General features: G+C 45.3%; 1 protein-coding gene across 1 annotated transcript in view; it reads left to right on the forward strand.

Annotated features, from left to right (window-relative positions):
• Nucleotides 1-359: 359 nt before the first annotated feature.
• Nucleotides 360-21,265, forward strand: part of LOC119972745 (cytochrome b5) — a 42,586-nt gene continuing 21,680 nt past the window's right edge. Inside the window, exon 1 of the mRNA XM_038810057.1 lies at nt 360-670. Coding sequence (XP_038665985.1) covers nt 539-670 — 132 coding nt within the window. The 5' untranslated portion in view covers nt 360-538. The remainder of the gene's footprint in view (nt 671-21,265) is intronic.

The raw sequence follows: 21,265 nt of genomic DNA on the forward strand, positions 1-21,265 counted from the left end.
TGCACATTCTCCCCATATTTTGTGGGTTTCGCCCTCACAACCCAAAGATGTGTGGGGTTGGTGGATTGGTCATACTAAATTAGCCCCTTAATTGGAAAACATGAATTGGGTACTCTAAATCCGATTTAACTCCCCCCGCCCCCCCCCAAAAAAAATATAGCAAATAAACCCAATTGCTGGAAGGCGTTGCAAATTTTGGATGGCCACGCACAGTTACTTTCTAATAAATGTCCGAAGGTGGGTGGTGTGTGTTTGGGCTCCACGCAGGTAAACTAACTGAGAAACTCCACCACACAGAAGCGGTTCATTGATAAATCTCCGCCGAGCACGCCCCCCGCCAGCGCCGCGTTCCATTTTCGAACTGTCAGCGTTGTGGCGTCAGCTTGAGTGACACACTGAGCCACCAATGAACGCCCGAGAGCGCTGGGGACGCGCGAGTTGCTAATGAGAAGGAGTCGGAACGAGGGCGCTGGGGCCGGCTTGAGATATCGCTGGCTTTTGCCTGAGCTTGGCACCGGCCGCACAAAGTTCTTCCAACATGGCTGAGAACAAGGAAGAGGAGGTAAAGAAGTATTACCGGCTGGAAGAGCTGAATCAGCACAGCAGCGGGAACAGCGCCTGGATCAACATTCACAACAAAATCTACGACGTGACCACCTTTCTGGAAGAGGTAGTTTGTGCCCAGTGCCCCTGATTCCACTTAAATAAATGTTACGCAACTTTGTCATTAACTCCTCTCTTAATTCAGTATCCGACGCAATGCCCCCCCCCCCCCCCAAGTTGACCGCAGTGTATAATGTTCAACAAGTGTAAACTTTCTCAATCGACAGCTTTGCTTCTAACATGCATTTATTTGTAAAATTGCAGTTTAAATACTTTTCTGTTAGTGTGCCTGCAACCAGAAAGTACTTGGCCGCTGTGTCCTTTGACTTTTGATTGCTCACCAGAGTTGGCGCTTGCAGGAACATGCACGGTAGAGTTTGTGAACCCTGGACCTTTTACTGGTCTCGAATGTAACTTGTGTTTCAGCACTGCCGAGTTCAATAGGCTCCTTTGGTGCTCCTTCAGTATAGATTCCTTGCCACATAATTTTGCAACGTTAAAGTATCTCTAGTTATACATAAGATTTGCTGTTTTAGATTTGATGGCCTCGGGTAGAAAATCAGGTGAACCTGTTTGTCTCTTATAGAATCCCTCTAGTGTCGAAGGAGGCCATTCGAGTCTGCACTGACTCTTTGAAAGAGCACCCTACAGCCCCAGCCCTATCCATGTAACCCCCACCTAACCTTTTGGACACTAAGGGGCAATTTAGCACGGCCAGTCCACCTAACCTGCACATCTTTGGACTTCCATTAAACTCTTCCATTTGAGTAGTTGAGAGATTTCACTCAGCTTGGGAGTACTTTCTAGCAGAGGTTCTCTAGGATCTTGAAAACAACCTAATGCTTACCTATATCTTTGCTGATAACTTTCTGTATCCCTGACAGGAAACCCCTCCCTGCCATCCCATGGCCCAGTTTTCCATTCCTACTCTTTGAGATCTTTCTCTTCTTCTACCCCCCCCCCCCCCCCCCCCCATATCCCCACGACAGGCTTTTTCACATTGCTTCAGACATACCCATTGGAGCCAGCAAGCTGCACCAGTATGTAACATTTTAGATGTTTTTGTAATGGACAGTAAGACATCACATTTGTGATGTGCAGCATTTTTAAAAATCGGGCCCGTTCTAGCAGAACATTGTTTTTTTAGGATTGTCAAAGTAACCAGTCTTTTGCCGAGCCGACCAAGAATGAACTCATTCTATGATACCTGCTGAAAGCACCAGTTTGGGTCATTGCATTCCAAGTGATTGCATACAGCATGTTGCATAATACGAAGAAGACTTTACACCATGCTAACTTCCAAACTGTTTGTAAATGACCGCTGCAACTGTCTTTTGATTTGTTGACCTGCACGATGGCAGTTGTTTGCAGAAGCCTTCCACAAATTGCTATGTGTTTTGTAATTGGAGGGTGTTCTGAACTTAAAATGTATTACCAAAATGTCCATTTGCATGCATTTGAGTCGGATATTAAATTCTGAGCCTTTTCCGCAGAAAGCAATGCTTCTAAACAAATGAACAGTAAAGAACTGCCGTCCCATTTACATTGAGATAAAAGGAAAATACTGCAGATGCTGGAAACTTGAAATAAAAGCAGAAAATGCTGGGTAAACTCAGCAGGTCTAGCAACATCTGCAGAGAGAGAAACAAAGTTAACCTTTTGGATCTAAACTATCCTTCTATGGAAGGTCCTGCCTCAAGCATTTGTAACCGAACTGCTAACTCTGTTTCTCTCCACCGGTGCTGCCAGACCTGCTGAGTTTATCCAGCATTTTCAGTCATTTACACACAGATATTTATTCATGTAACTCTGCCCGAAGCTATCGCTGTTTGTGAGAGGAGAGTAAGAAAAATAATGCACTTCATTGTTTCTGGGAAGCTTCCCACAAGCTTTTCTCCTAGAATTTCTCTCTTTATCCATTTCCATATTCAAGTGACTAGGGCCCTTTTGTGACAGCATAACCTTTAAAGTGATGCTTATGCTTGATTCAATCGGAATGGGATGAGTTAGATTACATAGTGACATTTATCAGCCAGCTGTTGGAAGGCCGTAAACTGACCTCTGTTTAAAAAAGAAATGGTGCTATTTTCCACCTTGAACATAGAACATAGAACAGCACAGAACAGGCCCTTCGGCCCTCGATGTTGTGCCGAGCCATGATCACCCTACTTAAACCCTCGTAACCTGTATCCCAACAATCCCCCCATTAACCTTACACTACGGGCAATTTAGAATGGCCAATCCACCTAACCCGCACATCTTTGGACTGTGGGAGGAAACCGGAGCACCCGGAGGAAACCCACGCACACACAGGAAGGACGTGCAGACTCCACACAGACAGTGACCCAGCCGGGAATCGAACCTGGGACCCTGGAGCTGTGAAGCATTGATGCTAACCACCATGCTACCGTGAGGCCCCGTGCTTCAAGCCCTGACACTTGGTGCTCTTTTTGATCAATAGGGAGAAGCCATCATGTCCAGGAATATTTTCAATGCGACCCCTGCTCAAGGTCATTGCACTATTGGTATTTCTGGTGAATTCATAATCACATCTGGCTTTTACAGCACATGAATAGGTTGGCAAGGAGACCATGGTCCCGGTTTCTGTTAAGGCGTTTGAAGTCGGGTGGCATATTGGTTAGCACTGCTGCATCACAGTGCCAGGGACCTGGGTTCAATTCTGGCCTTGAGTGACTATCTGTTTGCACTTTCTCTCTGTATCTGTGTGGGTTTCCTCCAGTGCCCCAATTTCCTCCCACAGTACAAAGATGAAATGAAAAATGAAATGAAAATGAAAATCGCTTATTGTCACAAGTAGGCTTCAAATGAGGTTACTGTGAAAAGCCCCTAGTCGCCACATTCCGGCGCTTGTTCGGGAAGGCTGGTATGGGAATTGAACCGTGCTGCTGGCCTGCCTTGGTCTGCTTTCAAAGCCAGTGATTTAGCCGTGTGCTAAACCAGCCAGGTTAGGTGGATTGCCCATGCTAATTGTCCCTTGGTGTCCAAACAGAAGTGGGGATAGGGCGTGGACCTGGGGAGGATGCTGTTTCAGAGGGTCGGTGCAGACCTGCTTCTATGATTCTAAGTCAGTTTGTACAGGTAGGAAGACTGTGCTGTCTCTTGTCTTGTCTACTGGAATCTTTTATGCACCGACCAGCTGCAGAATGGGCAGAATTCATCTGACATTGGTCGCAGAAATGATTTTGAGCATGTTCCTCAATTAATGAATTTGACCTTCACAGAATGATTTAGGCAGATTGTTATTTCATTCAGATTGGCCTATATGTTTTGGGAATGTTATTTAATCCTCCCATCGAACTTCTGTTTGTTTTCCAGCAATCAAAGATTCCTTTGCAACTTAGTGACTTGCGCAAGTTTTATTGCTGGCAGTAAAAATAATTCACACCCTTCCCCAAATTGGGCAAAATATCAATGCCGACAGATGATGCCTTTACTCCAGACTAATATATGTGATCTTTGTCATCTTCCTACTGCATTCCCTTGAAAAGGAGGCTCAGAAATAGTACTTGTGATGTGAGCTCAGGGAGAGCCCTCCCTTGAGCTCAGCAAGGAGCAGTTATTCTGTTTTTTTCTTGATTGGGATATAACTGATAAACTGCTTCAGCTCACTGCATTGTGCAGAGCTTTTTCTCTTTGGTACATGTGATTTTTAAAATACTTCAAATGTTTTAATGTCACTTTTGTGGGACGTGGAGCTTATTGGGAAGACCCGCTGTTTGTTACACTTAAGAAGGTAGCCGAGAGTCATCTTGAATCAATGCAGTCTATGTGATTTTATACAACTGTGGGGTCTGCTGGCTTATTTCACACTGGTAATGAATCTGAAATTTCTTTGGACCGTCTGTTCAATAGTTTAAAGTTGACTCCATATTATAATCTTTATTTTTTTTAATAAATTTAGATTACCCAATTATTTTTTCTAATTAAGGGGCAATTTAGTGTGGCCAATCTACCTATTCTGCACATCTTTGGGTTGTGGGGGCGAAACCCACGCAGACACGGGGAGAATGTGCAAACTCCACACGGACAGTGACCCAGAGCCGGGATCGAACCTGGGACCTCAGCGCCGTGAGGCAGCTGTGCTAACCACTAGGCCACCGTGCTGCCCTATAATAATCTTTATTATTGTCACAAGTAGGTTTACATTAATACTGCAATGAAATTACTGTGAAAATCCCCGAGGTCGTCACAGTCTGGCGCCTGTTCGGGTACACAGAGGGAGAATTCAGAATGCCCAATTCACCTAACAGCACATCTTTCAGGACTTGTTGGAGAAAACCGGAGCAACCGGAGGTAACCCACGCAGACGGAGAACGTGCAAAGTCCGCACTGACAATGACCCATGTGGGAATCAAACCCGGGACCCTGGGTAACAGTTTATGATGTTATTTTAGCAAAGGTGTGAGCAGCAGATTAAAATAAAGTATAACTGAGAATTGTAGCCTGTTATTTTCCTTTGAATGGAAGGTGTGACCCAATTCCCATTCCTTCTCCTCATGTCTCCACCTGCCTGGTGTCCTTCTTGGCACTTCCGCATTTCATCACCCACTATGCTAAATCCCAGAAAGCAGAACAGCGGGGGAAATAAAAACATTCAGTCATAGACACAGCAATTTGTTTTGTTCAGGCACTGGCCTTCAGTTTCCATTTATCTGTTTTTCGTCCTTTTTTGTTTGTTTTCATGGTTTGATAGAAGGGCAGCACGGTAGCCTTGTGGATAGCACAATTGCTTCACAGCTCAAGGGTCCCAGGTTCGATTCCGGCTTGGGTCACTGTCTGTGCGGAGTCTGCACATCCTCCCCGTGTGTGCGTGTGTTTCCTCCTGGTGCTCCGGTTTCCTCCCACAGTCCAAAGATGTGCAGGTTAGGTGGATTGGCCATGATAAATTGCACTGTGTCCAAAATTGCCCTTCGTGTTGAGTGGGGTTACTGGGTTATGGGGATAAGGTGGAGGTGTTGACCTTGGGTAGGGTGCTCTTTCCAAGAGCCGGTGCGGACTCGATGGGCCAAATGGCCTCCTGCACTGTAAACTCTATGATATCTATGATACTGCAAACCACCAATATGCAGATGAGTTCAAACTGTAATTCAAATTTATGCTCAACATACTTTTGATAAATCTAAAGTCATTTTTTTTCTTTCACATGATTTGAGCATTGCGGGAAAGGCCAGCATTTGTTGCACCTACCTAATAGCCTTTCAATATAGCGTAGGCAGCCCTTTGGGATCAAGGAAGACTTGTTCCGGTTCAATGGGCTCTGAAATGGCTGACGAGTACAATGCATGATCTGCAGATTTGTGCCACATGTTGGGCAGGTTGTGCTTGAAAGGTTGGATGGACAGGTTGTTAGGTAAGTGGGGAGGTTTGTGCTCTCCCTTCCATTCCTCGACTTTGCCTTTGCACGTTCCCAACAAAGTCTCTCAATGTGATTGATGCCTTCCTGATTGAGAATTTTCCATTTTCCCCACAAAGCAGAGTGTTCCATGACTCAGCTGCTCTGTCTAACTTCAGGGATGCTTTGAGGGACATCCTGAACGTGTTCCTACTGTTCTTCTGGGAGTCTTCAGCCATGACGAGTCCCGATTAGAGTAGTTGCTTCGGGAATCCAGTGTCAGGCCTATGAATGACTTCCTTTCCAGTGAAATCGAATTTGAGTGATTAGTGCCCCAATGTTGAGCAAGTTGGCTTGGGAGAGGATGCTACTATTAGACCACCTTTCTTGCCACTGGATTTGAAGAATCGTGCAAAGATATTGCTCGTGGTACTTCTGTCCTTTGCAATGCCTGCTGAATGTTGTCCAAGTTTCCAAAGTATATAAAAGCATGGGGATATAAAATATAATCCAGCAACTTTCGTAGTAAACGGTAATCTAGCAAAGTTCAATGCTGAAAAGTAATAAAAGGGAATTTTATTTGATTACATTTCAACAATGTCCAAAAGAGTGTGCATTCTACAAATGTGGAGAGAGGTTGTAGGCAATTCTTAATCCCAACTCATTCTTGTTTTTCTCCTTTTTTGTCCCCTCCACAATTAGCAATTTGTTTATAGCACATTGACGGAGTGGGTGTGGAAAGGATATTTCCTCTTGCAGGAGAATCTGGAACTAGGGGTTGCTCACCGTCCATTTAAGACAGAGATGAGAATTTCTTTTACCTGAGGATCGTGAGTCTTTGGAACTCTCTCTTCCTCAAAAAGTGCTGCAATCAGAGTTTTTGAGTATTTGTGAGGCAGAGGAGATAGATTCTTGATAAGCAACAGGACGAAAGGTGATCGGAGGTAGGCAGGAATGTGGCGTTGAGGTTACACTGATCAGCCACGATCTTGTGTAATACTGTAGCAGGGCAGGCTTGAGGGGCTGGGTGGCCTACTCCTCGTTCATATGGTCGCATGCCGGAATTCAGCAGGTAGTTGAAAGCAGTGTTATTTTTGCCCAACAGTAGGTTTGGAAAAATGGTTAATTTAACTCTTTCAATGCCTTGCCCCTCAAAATAGGAGCTGGAGAAGGCCATTTGGCCCTTCGAGCCTGCTCCGACATTCATTATGATCATGGCTGATCATTTTTTTTTCCATTTACGGGATGTGGGCATCTCTTGTTAGGCCAGTATTATTGCCCATCCCTGGTTGCCCTTCAAAAGGTGGTAGTGAGTTGCCTTCTGGAACCGCTACAGTCCTTGAGGTGCAGGTACATCCACTGTGCTATTAGGGAGAGAGTTCCGGGATGTTTCCCCAGCAGCAGTGAAGGAATGGCGATATATTTCCAAGTCAGGGTGGTGAGTGACTTGGAGGGGAACCTCCAGGTGGTGGGGTTCCCAGGTATCTGCTGCTCTTGTCCTTCTAGATGGTAGTGGTCGTGGGTTTGAGAGGTGTCTAAGAAATCTTGGTGAGTTACAACATCTTGTAGATGGTACTCAGGGCTGCCATACTTTGTCGGTGGTGGAGGGATTGACTATTTGTGGAAGGGAGAGCAATCAAGCGGACTGCTTTGTCCTGGATGGTGTTGGGCTTTGTGAATGTTCTTGGAGCTGCATTCATCAGGCAAGTGGAGAGTATTCCATTACATTCCTGACTTGTGCCTTTTAGATGGTGGACAGGTTTGGGGGGGGGGGGGGGGGTCAGGAGATGAGTTACTCGCTGTAGAATTCCTAGCCTTTGACCAGCTCAATAGACTAATCCTGTTTCTCCCCCCCCCCCCCCCCCCATATCCTATAAAAACTCATATCCTCTTTAAAAACCCATATAATTACATTATTGCACATTGTTGGAGCTACATGTGAACAAGGTGAAGTAAGGGCAGCAGTCAAGTGAACCAATTTGCTTTTTAATGATAAACAAGTAGATTCACGTCCCTGACATGAGCTGTTCAAGATTCCAGATTATTTAATTGAATTCAAATTTACAAATTGCCACGCTGTGGAAAATGGAGGCGTTGTAATCTTCCAAAATTCTCTGCATTCTGAAAAGATCCCAGTGGATTGGAAAACTGTAAATGTAACGGCCTATTCCAGAAAGGACGTAGGTAGAACCAGATTGGCTAGCACCTGTCGTTGGGGAAAATGCTGGTATCTATTATTAAGAGAGTAGTAGCAGGACATTTAAAAATCACAGTACAATCTAGCAGGGTCAACATGGTTTTATGAAAAGGAATTAATGTTAGACAAATTTATTGGTGTTCTTTGAAGATGCAACAAGCAGGTTGAGTAAAGGCGAGCTAGAGGATATGGTATATTTGGATTTCCAAAAGGTATTTGAGAAGGTGCCATATAAATGGTTACTATACACTGTGATACAGTAGTCCCCCGTTATACCGCGCTCCGCAATACCGCGGTTCGCGATATACGGCGGGGGGGCTTATGGACCCCAACTGTCAGCTTCCCTCTCCGGATCAAAGTGCCGGCCGCTGAAGTTGACACTGCCGGCTGATTGTGGCGGTCAGAACATATTTTTGAAAGGCAATCCTTTCCTCCAGTTTGGTGAAACCCACCAGAGTTCCTGGTAAGTTTCTGTGGGTTTCCCTCTGGAATAACTCCCAGCCTCATTCTGTGGCAATCAGAGAGCTTGTTTTAATTAGATCCACGATGGGGGTTTTAAATTTATTTAAAAATCTACGCATGTGCTTCCCATTGTGAAAGCAAGGCATGAAAAATAAGATTCAGACAGGCCCTCGGCAAAAATGAAAGTAATAAAATGGAAGAGAGATGGCCTGAAGTTGCTGAACTCTACTTCTGATGTTTTGCAGTCAAATTTGCAGATGATACAATGATAGGAGCAAGTGGTGAGGATACAGAGTCTACAAAGAGATGTAGATCGGTTAAGTGCGTGGACAAAATGTGAGGTTGTCTACTTTGGATGGTGAGACTGCAGAAAGCTGCGGCGCAGAGGGATCTGGGTGTCCTTGTCCATGATTCAGAAAAAGGTAGCATGCGTGTACAGCAAATAATTAGGAAGGCAAATGGGATGTCGGCCTTTAATGCAAGAGGGATGAATTTAAACAAAAGGAAGTCTTGTTATAACTGTATGGGACATTGGTGAGACATTACTTAGATGGGCAGGGTGTAGTCCTGGTTGCCTTGATATAGGAGCAGATTGCATTGCAAGCAGCTCAGAGAAGGTTCACCACATTGATTCTCGGGCTGAAGGAGTTTTTCTTATGATGAAATGTTGAGGAGGTTGGTCCTATACTCTTTTGAAGTCTAGAAGAATGAGAGGTTATCTTATTGTTGCATTAAAGATTCTGAGGGTCTTGACATGGCCGATGCTGATAGGCTGTCTTCCCCCTGTGGGGGAACCTGTAACTTGACAAACAGTCTCCAATTTAAAATGGCGACGAGGAGGAATTTGTTCCCTGGGGATCATTTGTCTTCGGAATTCTCGCACCCAGAGAACAGTGCAGATTGGGTCATTGCACATATTCAAGGCTGAGTTTGACAGATTTTGGATAGATCAAGTTAATTTGAGGAATATGAGGGCAGACAGGAAAATGGCGCAAGGCCACACTATCGGATCAACCATGACTTTATTGAATGGCGGAGCAGGCTCGAGGGGCTGAATGGCCTAATCCTTGTCCTGCTTTGTCGGAATACCAGTTCTGCAACGTAACCACTGTGCTACTGTACCTCCACTGTTATCCAGGATATAGTGGAACAAAGAGGATGGCAGTTATCCCATTGGAAGTTTCCACCTGCTGTTGTTAAATTTGTGATGGTAGTGGGAATTTTGAATTAAACTTCTCGGGTCTGGCAAGCCTTCACTTTCTTCCAAGACCACTGAAGTTACTAACTTGTTAATGCAACCCTTTGGCAAAAGGCCTGTTTGATTTTGTGCAACACATGTTAAACCTGACAGCTGACTTGCATTTGCAAATATGACTTCCCTGCATATACTGTTTGTGCAGCTTACTTAATCTACAGCAATCAGTTTACAGTCAATGTTTAGAGGTTTGTTAAACTGTCATGTGATGATCAACTGCCCTCGACCCGCTGGAGGGATTCTCCGTTACGCCGGCGTGGCACAGTCCCACGTCGCTGGCAAACCTCGGGCGCCGGCTAAACGGAGAATACCGCCCAAGAGCTCCAAACTACTGTAATAACCCCACACAACGCTTGGAACCATGATTTATTAATAAAAGCCTCAATTGAAAAACCACAGGGAAACCCCACAGTTCTGCCCAAACCTCAACTGTTTCAACTGCAACCCCCTCAGGATTAAGTTGCTGCACTGAGCGTTAAACCTTAGCCCCAAAATCCCTCTGATCTGACAGATACATACAACTCCCCACATGTTTGGTCCTTCCCGGTGTGAGTTGTAGGCCCATGAATCAGGTTGTCCCTTCTCCATTCTCCGTCATAACTACAGTGCCAGACCCAATGGTCTTGGCCCTTAAAATATCCAAGCATATTTCCTGGAGACAGTGGGCGGGATTCTTCAGTCCTCCAACCGCATGTTTCTTGGGACCGCACTGATCGTTGGTGGTGGGATTCTATCTTCCTGCCGCTTGTAGCCACCCCGCGCTGCTGGGAAATCGGTGGACGGGGGTATGCTGCCAGCAGGAGAATTCTGGTCATTCACTTTAGATGATTGGTACTTAACATCTTTTTAATGCCTTCATTCTGGATCCTACCTTGGTCCAGGTAAACCCATTCATCACAATGCTACAGTGGACCCCATCCAGGTGTGATATCTCTGGCTCACAAGTGGATTTGTATCTAATAAAAGTCAATTTCTCCTTGTTGATTTTTGTTTGTAAAGTGGCTGATGTCTGCGGCCATCAGCAATGATGGCCTCTCAGTTTCTTTAATTAGATTAACTGATGGCGAGATGATGTCCCAGTGTCTTTACCTAATGTCAGCTTGGATTCGGGATTGACATGCTTTGGCGATTAACTCCATACAGTACAACCTGCCTCTCTGTGAGGTTTCCCCCTGATAATTTGCATGTTTTATGTGCATGAAGCTTCCAGGGTTTCATATTTAGTAAAAGTCCAGCTGGAGGGATTCCGATCCGACGTGACTTTGTGAATTTATAGTATTCTAGGTACTGGTACAATGTGTATTGGGGTCAATTAAGAAAGAAAAAGTAAACTTGTTTTTATATACCGATTTTGTTCAGAGGACGAAAAGAAGAGCATTTCTGTACTTGTGGTGATTCAGTATTTGACATCACATGACTGTCTCAATTCCTTTTACCCACCATTGGTAACAATGTCTTCAGCTGTCTAGGTGTTAAACTCTGAAATTCCCTTCCTAAATCTTTTTACTTCTCCACCCCTCTCTTTAGCACGATCCTTATTACCACTTTGTTGACCAACTGTCCTAATAGCCCCTCCTTTAGCGGGTATCAGTCTTCATCTAATTACACACTACACACATATGAAGTGCCTCGGGACCTTTTTCACTATGTTAAAGACACTGCATAAATGCAAGTAGTTTATGTTATTTACCTACCGACCCATTGTGAATTTTTAAAAACAGTGTGCGTAGATCTGAGCCTCTGAATGACTGCCGCCTCTTTGGCTCCCCATTAGATATCCGCCGCATTGAACACCACTCCAATTTTGCAAAAGGATGCAATTTGCATTTAGCACATGGTACAGTAATGGGAAATAATTGACTTTATGTATAGATGTCCCAAAAGGCTTTCTAGCCAATTAAGTACTTTTAAAGTATCGAGAAATCTGGCAGCCAATTTGCGGATAGCAAAGTCCCAACGAGATACATTGCCAAATAATCTGTTTTGAGGGACAAATATTGGTCTGGAGATTTGGGGGGGGGGGGGGGGGGGGTTGAAATCTCCCATCCTCCTCTTTTTGAATAGGCCATAATTTAATATCTAATCCAAAAGGCAACACTTCCTCAGTACTGCACTGCTGTGCCAGCCTACGTTTTGTGCTCAAATTTCTGGAGTTGTATTTTAATCCATAACCTTCTGATTTCCTGAAGGTGGGATTGCCCTCGGAGGTAAGGGCAAGTTAATAAGGTTACATGGTAATATTTAAGGCTGAGTTCTCTCATTTGTTTCCTTATGCCAGTGTGTAATGATAATTTTCGTTTAGAATGATTCGAGATCTTTGTAATTGTTTTGAAAAAGTGTGCAGGGAGCTGATGAGGAAAACTGGATAAAATGTAAAAGTTGATCTTAAGATTGGCGAAGAACCAGTTAAGTGTTGTTTGAGAGGAACATTTTTTTTTTCTCCAGCTTCAATAACTTAAACCTTCGGAAGTGTAACAAAGGCCGATATGTTCTCCTTGCTGGTGGCTTTTGGCTTGATGCTTGTAATGTCCGAAGGATATAAAAACTATCTTCTAGTGAGAGGGTAAAACTGAACAATATTTGGGGCCTGTCAGTGCTCAACTTGGCTGGCCTGCCCAATAACCTATTTGCGTGCAGGGAGAAAAATATTGCAGAAATGAATATTACCTCATGGAAACCCCCCAATTTAAATCCCACTTCAGTCCTGGAATTGAATCAAGAAACAATTTGTTTGAAATAGCTGGCTTGGAATATAACGTGAAAGAATGTGAAGTTATCCACTTAGGTAGGGAAAACAGTTTTTCTTAAATGGTGATCGATTAGGAATTGTTGATGTCCAAAGGGCCCTGGTTTTCTTGTTCATAAGTCACTGAAAGCTAACATGTAGGTATAACAAATAGTTAGGAAGGCAAATGACACATGACCCTTTATTGCAAGCTGATTAGAGTACAGAAGTCGGGACGTCTTGCTGCAACAAAAACAGAAAATGCTGGACAACCTCCGCAGGCCTGACGGCATCGGTGGAGAGAGAGAGACCGGAGCTAGCTTTTTGAATCCGGGGGCAGCTTTGGCCTCCATACCCAAGGGAAGATATATTGGCCGTAGAGGTTGCAGCAGATGTTCACCAGACTAATCCCTGGCAGGATTGCTCTGTGAGGAAACATTAAGGAGGTTGGGGCCATGTTCTCCAGAGTTTAGAATGGCAGGTGATCAATGAAGTGTACAAAATTCTTGCTTGGGGGGAGGAGTGGGGGTGGGGGGGGGGGGGGGGGGGGGGGGGGAAAGGGGTCTAGAATCGAGGGATACGGTTTCAGAATATGAGTTAAGCCAGATAGGGCCAAGATGAGGACTTTCTTCACTCGGAGAGTGCTAAGACTTTGGACCTCTCCACCCCAGAGACTGTGGCGACTCAGTCATTGCGTATGCTCAAATCGGAGGTTGATAGATCTTTTGGATACCAGTGACATCCAGGAATATGGGAACCGTGCAGGAAAATGGTGTTGTGCTAGAAGATCAGCCAGGATCGAGTTAAATGGCAGAGTAGGTTTGACGGGGCAAATGGCCTACTCCTGCTCCTCTAGAACATAGAACAGTACAGCACAGAACAGGCCTTTCGGCCCTCGATGTTGTGCTGAGCAATGATCACCCTACTCAAACCCACGTATCCACCCTATACCCGTAACCCAACAACCTTACTTTTTTAGGACACTGCGGGCAATTTAACATGGCCAATCCACCTAACCCGCACATCTTTGGACTGTGGGAGGAAACCGGAGCACCCGGAGGAAACCCACGCACACACGGGGAGGACGTGCAGACTCCGCACAGACAGTGACCCAGCCGGGAATCGAACCTGGGACCCGGGAGCTGTGAAGCATTTATGCTAACCACCATGCTACTGTGCTGCCCACGTTCCTAATTTATCTAAGACAGATAGGTAGTCAGACATGTGTGTCAAAATTAGGTAAATTTTGGGAGCATATCCAAAGTTCCATAAGTATCAGTGCTTCTCAGGCAATCATGGCAATCTTTCTAGAACCTAAAACGTCATTGCTCAGCACGGTAGCATGGTGGTTAGCATAAATGCTTCACAGCTGCAGGGTACCAGGTTCGATTCCCGGCTGTCTGTGTGGCGTCTACACGTCCTCCCCGTGTGTGCGTGGGTTTCCTCCGGGTGCTCCGGTTTCCTCCCACAGTCCAAAGATGTGCGGGTTAGGTGGATTGGCCATGCTAAATTGCCCGTAGTGTCCTAAAAAGTAAGGTTAAGGGGGGGTTGTTGGGTTACGGGTATAGGGTGGATACGTGGGTTTGAGTAGGGTGATCATTGCTCGGCACAACATCGAGGGCCGAAGGGCCTGTTCTGTGCTGTACTGTTCTATGTTCTATGCTCAGTGTGAAAGTAGCTGATTACTTCAGTTTGGATTAGTGAAACTGAGGAGCTTATTTATATAGTGCCTTTAAATAAGTTGCTGTTTCAGAAGTTGCATAGAATTAGACTTGTGTATAATGTGATCTGGTTACCTGAGCTTCTTTCTTTTTAGTTAATTTTTTGTAATTATGATAATTTTGTTTTGCTGGATTGAGTTGCATGCATCTTATGGTTTAGTTCAGTTGGCTGGACAGCTGGTTTGTGATGCAGAGCGAGGCCAACAGCGTGGGTTCAATTCCCGTACTGGCTGAGGTTATTCATGCCTTCTCAGATCCTCAGGTTAAATCACCACCAGTCAGCTCTACCCCTCAAAGGAGAAAGCAGCCTGTGGTCATCTGGGATTGTGGCGACTTTATCTTTTACTTTATTCGATGAACCACTGTGATATAGTAATGCAAAGACTTTGAACTCTGTTTTTATTATCATCTTTGTTCAGATACTGATAGGGCGGAATTCTCTGCTCCCGCGAAAAATTGGGAAGGCCGTCGTGAACTCGGCCGAGTTTCACGACGCCCTCGGCGGCCACACCTCTCACCTTATTCACCCCGACCCGGAGGGCTAGGAGCGGCGCTCCGTTACTCTCGGGTGCCGGGCCTTGACGCTTGCGAGAATGACGCGACAACGGCGCCTAGGTGACATCAGCCGCGCAGGTCGGCCGGCTCCAACCCGCGCGTGCGTGGCTGAGGTCACTTCGGCTGACGGCTCAAACCCGCACATGCGCAGTTGCCGTCTTCCCCTCCGCTGCCCCGCAAGACGTGGCGGCTTGATTTTGCGGGGCGGCGGAGGGGAAAGAGTGCGTCCCTTTGAGACGCCGGCCCGACGTTCGGTGGACACCGATCGTGGGCCAGTCCCCTCCCGAGCACGGCCGTGGTGCTCACTTCCCTCTCCACCCCCCACAAGCGTCAAACCAGCGTTTGCCGCCATGTTCACGACGGCAGCGACCAGGTGTGGTTCACGAAGGCAGCGACCCGGTGTGGTTGCCACCGTCGTGAACCGGTCGTGAACGGCAGGCCGCTCGGCCCATCCGGGTTGGAGAATCGCCGGTCGGCGTGAAAAACGGCGAGCGGCGATTCTTCCGAGCGGGATGGTGGGAGAATGGCGGGGGGGGGGGCGCCAGGGGGGCGTGTCGTGAGTCGCCCGGCCCTCCCGCGATTCTCCCACCCGGCGTGGGGAGCGGAGAATTGCGCCATAGTGTAGCGAACTGTGTATTTTGGAAAAATGAGTCTATTTCATATTTTAACGTCCTCTGCTTGTAAGAGTTAAATAGATCAGAAAGTACAATACATTTCAAATTTAAGTGCATTTGGAAAGTCTGTACAAACTCGCATTTAATTTGTCTTGAATTAAATGGCTTTTACTCACTTCACACTTTATCACATTGCCTTAGTAGGTCGAAGTTCAAACCTCTTTATCTAGTTAAAAATTAATGATGTTCCTTTCCTTATTCCCAGATGCAGTGAATGGAGAGCAAGTGTTGTCACGCTGGCTCAATCAGTGTTGTGTTATCATCTTATGAAATCATGCTGGGCTCCATCTTTTTTAAAGGACTTTTATTCTAATAGCTGGTTACTTTGATAGTTTTTAAAATTATAATGCTTTGCTTTCACAATGATCCATAATCAGTCGGATCCTATTCCAGATCATGTCCAGACAGTTATACTCGTGGATAAAGGGGGCGTTGTTAGTTCAGATCCAGTCTCCGCATTAACGTCCAAGATGCCGGATCCACGTTCTGCAGATTTGAATTACACAAAATAGAACATAGAACATACAGTGCAGAAGGAGGCCATTCGGCCCATCGAGTTTGCACCGACCCACATTAAGCCCTCATTTCCACCGTAACCCAATAACCCCTCCTAATCTATGGCTCCAGATGAAAATGTCTTGAGACAACAAGACCTCATTCTTTCAGAATACCAATCCTACTATCTTCCCACTGCAACATTTGAATATTTCCTCTTAAATGACTGTAATGTCCTGATCGTGACCACAAGCGTTCAGATTTCTACTTACAAATACGGCTTATTATTGTAAAAGCAAAGGCAATAAACAGATTTTAAACTCAATTCACTTTTGATAGAGTGGAACATGATTCCTAAGGAAACACAACTATGCTTGAGTATTCAATTTCAAATGTTTTATTTATTTTTTATTTTGCAGTATATTTTGCAGGGGGGGGGCAGGGGGGTGTCTAAGACTCTGTTGATGCTTGAGATTATTTTAAGTTTATTATTGATTGTTGAAGGATCAACTACAGTTGTGTTTGCCTTAACGTAATGTAGAGTACCAGAAAAGTTAATATTTATCACTGATTTTGAAATGCTTAGTAATGGTCCTTGGGTGAACATTGATTTGTACTTCAATAGGTCGGAGTTTGAACTTGTTTAATCAGGGTGCTGAGATGTTTCAAAGGCGTGTTGTTTTTGATACTTACAACCTACCCTTTACCCAAAACTTATCTAGGTTTTCAGATTAAATCAACAGTTCATTAGCGGAAATATTTTAGATTTGTTTATTACCCTTCCTTCCATTTGTTTACTTGAGCTCTTCAGGATGTTTTGATGTTTTTGCACCAGTGCTAAATTTTTTGACAAAATTATTTTGAATTGCCGGTTTTCAAAGTGACCATGTTTGAATAGTTCTAGTGACGTCGAACTCCATCTTCTCTGCGCCGTAACCTTTTCCTTAAAGAATGTTTAAAATTGATTTGCGAAAGCAACTTGTTTGTGCAGTTGTTTTTTTTTTTAAATTGCCAATTTTAACTGACCCCTTTTTTTTATTTGTGTAGAGACAAGAAGGGTTTTGAGTAAATGTTTACAGAATTGAGGGAGAGGTAACCTGGGTTTGGAGGGACCATTGGATGGCAAGAACATGTCGGCTAAAGGGTCAGTCGCCAATGGTGACTGAACAATGGGGTAACTAAGTACACACTGGCAATAGTAAAATTATAGGTTGGAATTCTCCAGCCACCTGTTCCCGTCAGCAGGGCACCCCCACCTGGAGGTTTCCCGTCGGCGTGGAGTGGCTCACAATGGGAAAAAAGAACAAAGACGAACAAAGAAAAGTACAGCACAGGAACAGGCCCTTTGGCCCTCCAAGCCTGTGCCGACCATGCTGCCCGTCTAGACTAAAATCTTCTGCACTTCCGGGGTCCGTATCCCTCTATTTCCATCCTATTCATGTGTTTGTCAAGATGCCCCTTAAATGTCACGATCATCCCTGCTTCCACCACCACCTCCTCCAGCAGCGAGTTCCAGGCACCCACTACCCTCTGTTAAAAAATAAAACATGCCTCGTATTGGTCCTTTAGAGGATGAGAAGGGAGTTTTAATAATGGGAAATGAGGAAATGGCTGAGGAACTGAACAGGTTTTTTGGGTCGGTCTTCACAGTGGAAGACACAAATAACATGCCAGCGACTGATAGAAATGAGGCTATGACAGATGAGGACCTTGAGAGGATTGTTATCACTAAGGAGGTAGTGATAGGCAAGCTAAAGGAAGACAAGTCTCCTGGCCCTGATGGAATGCATCCCAGAGTGCTAAAAGAGATGGCTAGGGAAATTGCAGATGCACTAGTGATAATTTACCGAAATTCACTAGACTCTGGGGTGGTCCCGGTGGATTGGAAATTAGCAAACGTGACACCACTGTTTAAAAAAGGAGGTAGGCAGAAAGCAGGAAATTATAGGCCAGTGAGCTTAACTTCGGTAGTAGGGAAGATGCTGGAATCTATCATCAAGGAAGAAATAGCGAGGCATCTGGATAGAAATTGTCCCATTGGGCAGACGCAGCATGGGTTCATAAAGGGCAGGTCATGCCTAACTAATTTAGTGGAATTTTTTGAGGACATTACCAGTGCAGTAGATAATGGGGAGCCGATGGATGTGGTATATCTTGATTTCCAGAAAGCCTTTGACAAGGTGCCACACAAAAGGTTGCTGCATAAGATAAAGATGCATGGCATTAAGGGTAAAGTAGTAGCATGGATAGAGGATTGGTTAATTAATAGAAAGCAAAGAGTGGGGATTAATGGGTGTTTCTCTGGTTGGCAATCGGTAGCTAGTGGTGTCCCTCAGGGATCCGTGTTGGGCCCACAATTGTTCACAATTTACATAGATGATTTGGAGTTGGGGACCAAGGGCAATGTGTCCAAGTTTGCAGATGACACTAAGATGAGTGGTAAAGCGAAAAGTGCAGAGGATACTGGAAGTCTGCAGAGGGATTTGGATAGGTTAAGTGAATGGGCTAGGGTCTGGCAGATGGAATACAATGATGACAAATGTGAGGTTATCCATTTTGGTAGGAATAACAGCAAACGGGATTATTATTTAAACGATAAAATATTAAAGCATGCCACTGTGCAGAGAGACTTGGGTGTGCTAGTGCATGAGTCACAGAAGGTTGGTTTACAGGTGCAACAGGTGATTAAGAAGGCAAATGGAATTTTGTCCTTCATTGCTAGAGGGATGGAGTTTAAGACTAGGGAGGTTATGTTGCAATTGTATAAGGTGTTAGTGAGGCCACACCTGGAGTATTGTGTTCAGTTTTGGTCTCCTTACTTAAGAAAGGACGTACTGGTACTGGAGGGTGTGCAGAGGAGATTCACTAGGTTAATCCCAGAGCTGAAGGGGTTGGATTTATGAGGAGAGGTTGAGTAGACTGGGACTGTACTCATTGGAATTTAGAAGGATGAGGGGGGATCTTATAGAAACATTTAAAATTATGAAGGGAATAGATAGGATAGATGCGGGCAGGTTGTTTCCACTGGCGGGTGAAAGCAGAACTAGGGGACATAGCCTCAAAATAAGGGGAAGTAGATTTAGGACTGAGTTTAGGAGGAACTTCTTCACCCAAAGGGTTGTGAATCTATGGAATTCCTTGCCCAGTGAAGCAGTTGAGGCTCCTTCATTACATGTTTTTAAGGTAAAGATAGATAGTTTTTTGAAGAATAAAGGGATTAAGGGTTATGGTGTTCGGGCCGGAAAGTGGAGCTGAGTCCACAAAAGATCAGCCATGATCTCATTGAATGGCGGAGCAGGCTCGAGGGGCCAGATGGCCTACTCCTGCTCCTAGTTCTTATGTTCTTATGTACCTCGTAGACAGTCAGAGCCTTTTTCCGCGGGAGGAACAAACCATTACAAGGGAACATAAATTTAAGGTAAATGGTGGAAGATATAGGGGGGATGTCAGAGGTATGTTCTTTACCCAGAGTGTAGTGGGGGCATGGAATGCACTGCCTGTGGAAGTAGTTGAGTCGGAAACGTTAGGGACCTTCAAGCGGCTATTGGATAGGTACATGGATTATGGTAGAATAATGGAGTGTAGATTCATTTATTCTTAAGGGCAGCACGGTAGCATTGTGGATAGCACAATTGCTTCACAGCTCCAGCGTCCCAGGTTCGATTCCGGCTTGGGTCACTGTCTGTGTGGAGTCTGCACATCTTCCCCGTGTATGCGTGGGTTTCCTCTGGGTGCTCCGGTTTCCTCCCACAGTCCAAAGATGTGCAGGTTGGGTGGATTGGCCATGCTAAATTGCCTTTAGTGTCCAAAACTCTATGATAATCTATGATTAACCTAGGACAAAAGTTCGGCACAACATCGTGGGCCGAAGGGCCTGTTCTGTGCTGTATTTCTCTATATTACCTCTATATTACATCTCCTCTAAACCTTGCCTCTCGTACCTTAAACCTATGCCCCCTAGTAATTGACCCATCTACCCTGGGAAAAAGCCTCTTGCTATCCACTCTGTCTACGCCCCTCATAATATTGTAGACCTCTATCAGGTCACTAAATCCCAACGACAGGCCATTGACAGGCAGCGGGAGTAGAGAATCCCGCCGCCAGTGAACAGCGCGCTGCAGAGAAGCACGCGGCTGGGGGAACCGGAGAATCCAGCCCATTGAATACGGCCATGGGGGAATCTGGAAAGGAATTTGAGAATTTTGAGGTCCATTTCGCACGAACGGGGAGAATCGGGTGACGGGAAGTTGACACTTTTTTAGGTGAAGAAAAATGATCAGCTTACCAACTGCTTCGTATGCTTGTCAGTTGAATGCAAAGTGAAGCAGCCTGACAATTTGTATCTGGTCTTGTTTCGCTATAGTTTGTTCCAGTCTGTCATAGAATCCCGGCAGTGCAGAAGGAGGCCATTCGGCCCATCGATTCTGCACCGACCACTCGAAAGACCATTCTATACAGGCCCAATCCTCACTCTATCCCCACCTAACCTTGGGACACTGGAGCAATTTAGCATGGCCAATCCTAAACTAACCTGCACATATTTTGGACTGTGGGAGGAAACTGGAGCACTCGGAGGAAACCCACACAGACACGGAGAGCATGTAAACTCCACACAAGTCGCCCATGGTCTGAATCGAACCCTGTCTTTGAAAGTTTGAGAAGGACGTATAAGGACACATAGAACCATAGAATTCCTACAGTGTAGATGGAGGCCCATCGAGTCTGCACTGTCCCTCTGAAAGAGCACCCTATGTGGCCCACTCACCCGCTCAATCCCTGTAACCCCACGTAACCTGCACATCTTTGTACACTTGAGGGGCAATTTAGCATGGACAATTCACCTGCACATCTTTGGACTGTGGGAGGAAACCGAAGCACCCAGAGGAAACCCATCCAGACACTGGGAGAGCATGCAAACTCTACACAGACAGGCACCCAAGGATGGAATCGAACCCAGGTCCCTGGCGCTGTGAGCCAGCAGTGCTAACTGCTGTGCCGCCCACATGTGTAAGATGCACCCTCCAGATGTTTGTATGCACCTGGATTCAAGTTATTTGGATCACTTATGACCAGCACCATTATGCCCCAGAGAACAGCTCTATTGTTGGTTGTCTTCTGCATACACAAGTGGTGTTTATAAATAACACAGCGCAGCACTGCTTTTAAATGTTACAATCATGGAGCTGTGTGGGTTTTTAAACTATCCCCATCTCAGACTGTCAGTA

This window comes from Scyliorhinus canicula, chromosome 10 (assembly GCF_902713615.1).
Source record: "Scyliorhinus canicula chromosome 10, sScyCan1.1, whole genome shotgun sequence".
NCBI lineage: Eukaryota > Metazoa > Chordata > Chondrichthyes > Carcharhiniformes > Scyliorhinidae > Scyliorhinus > Scyliorhinus canicula.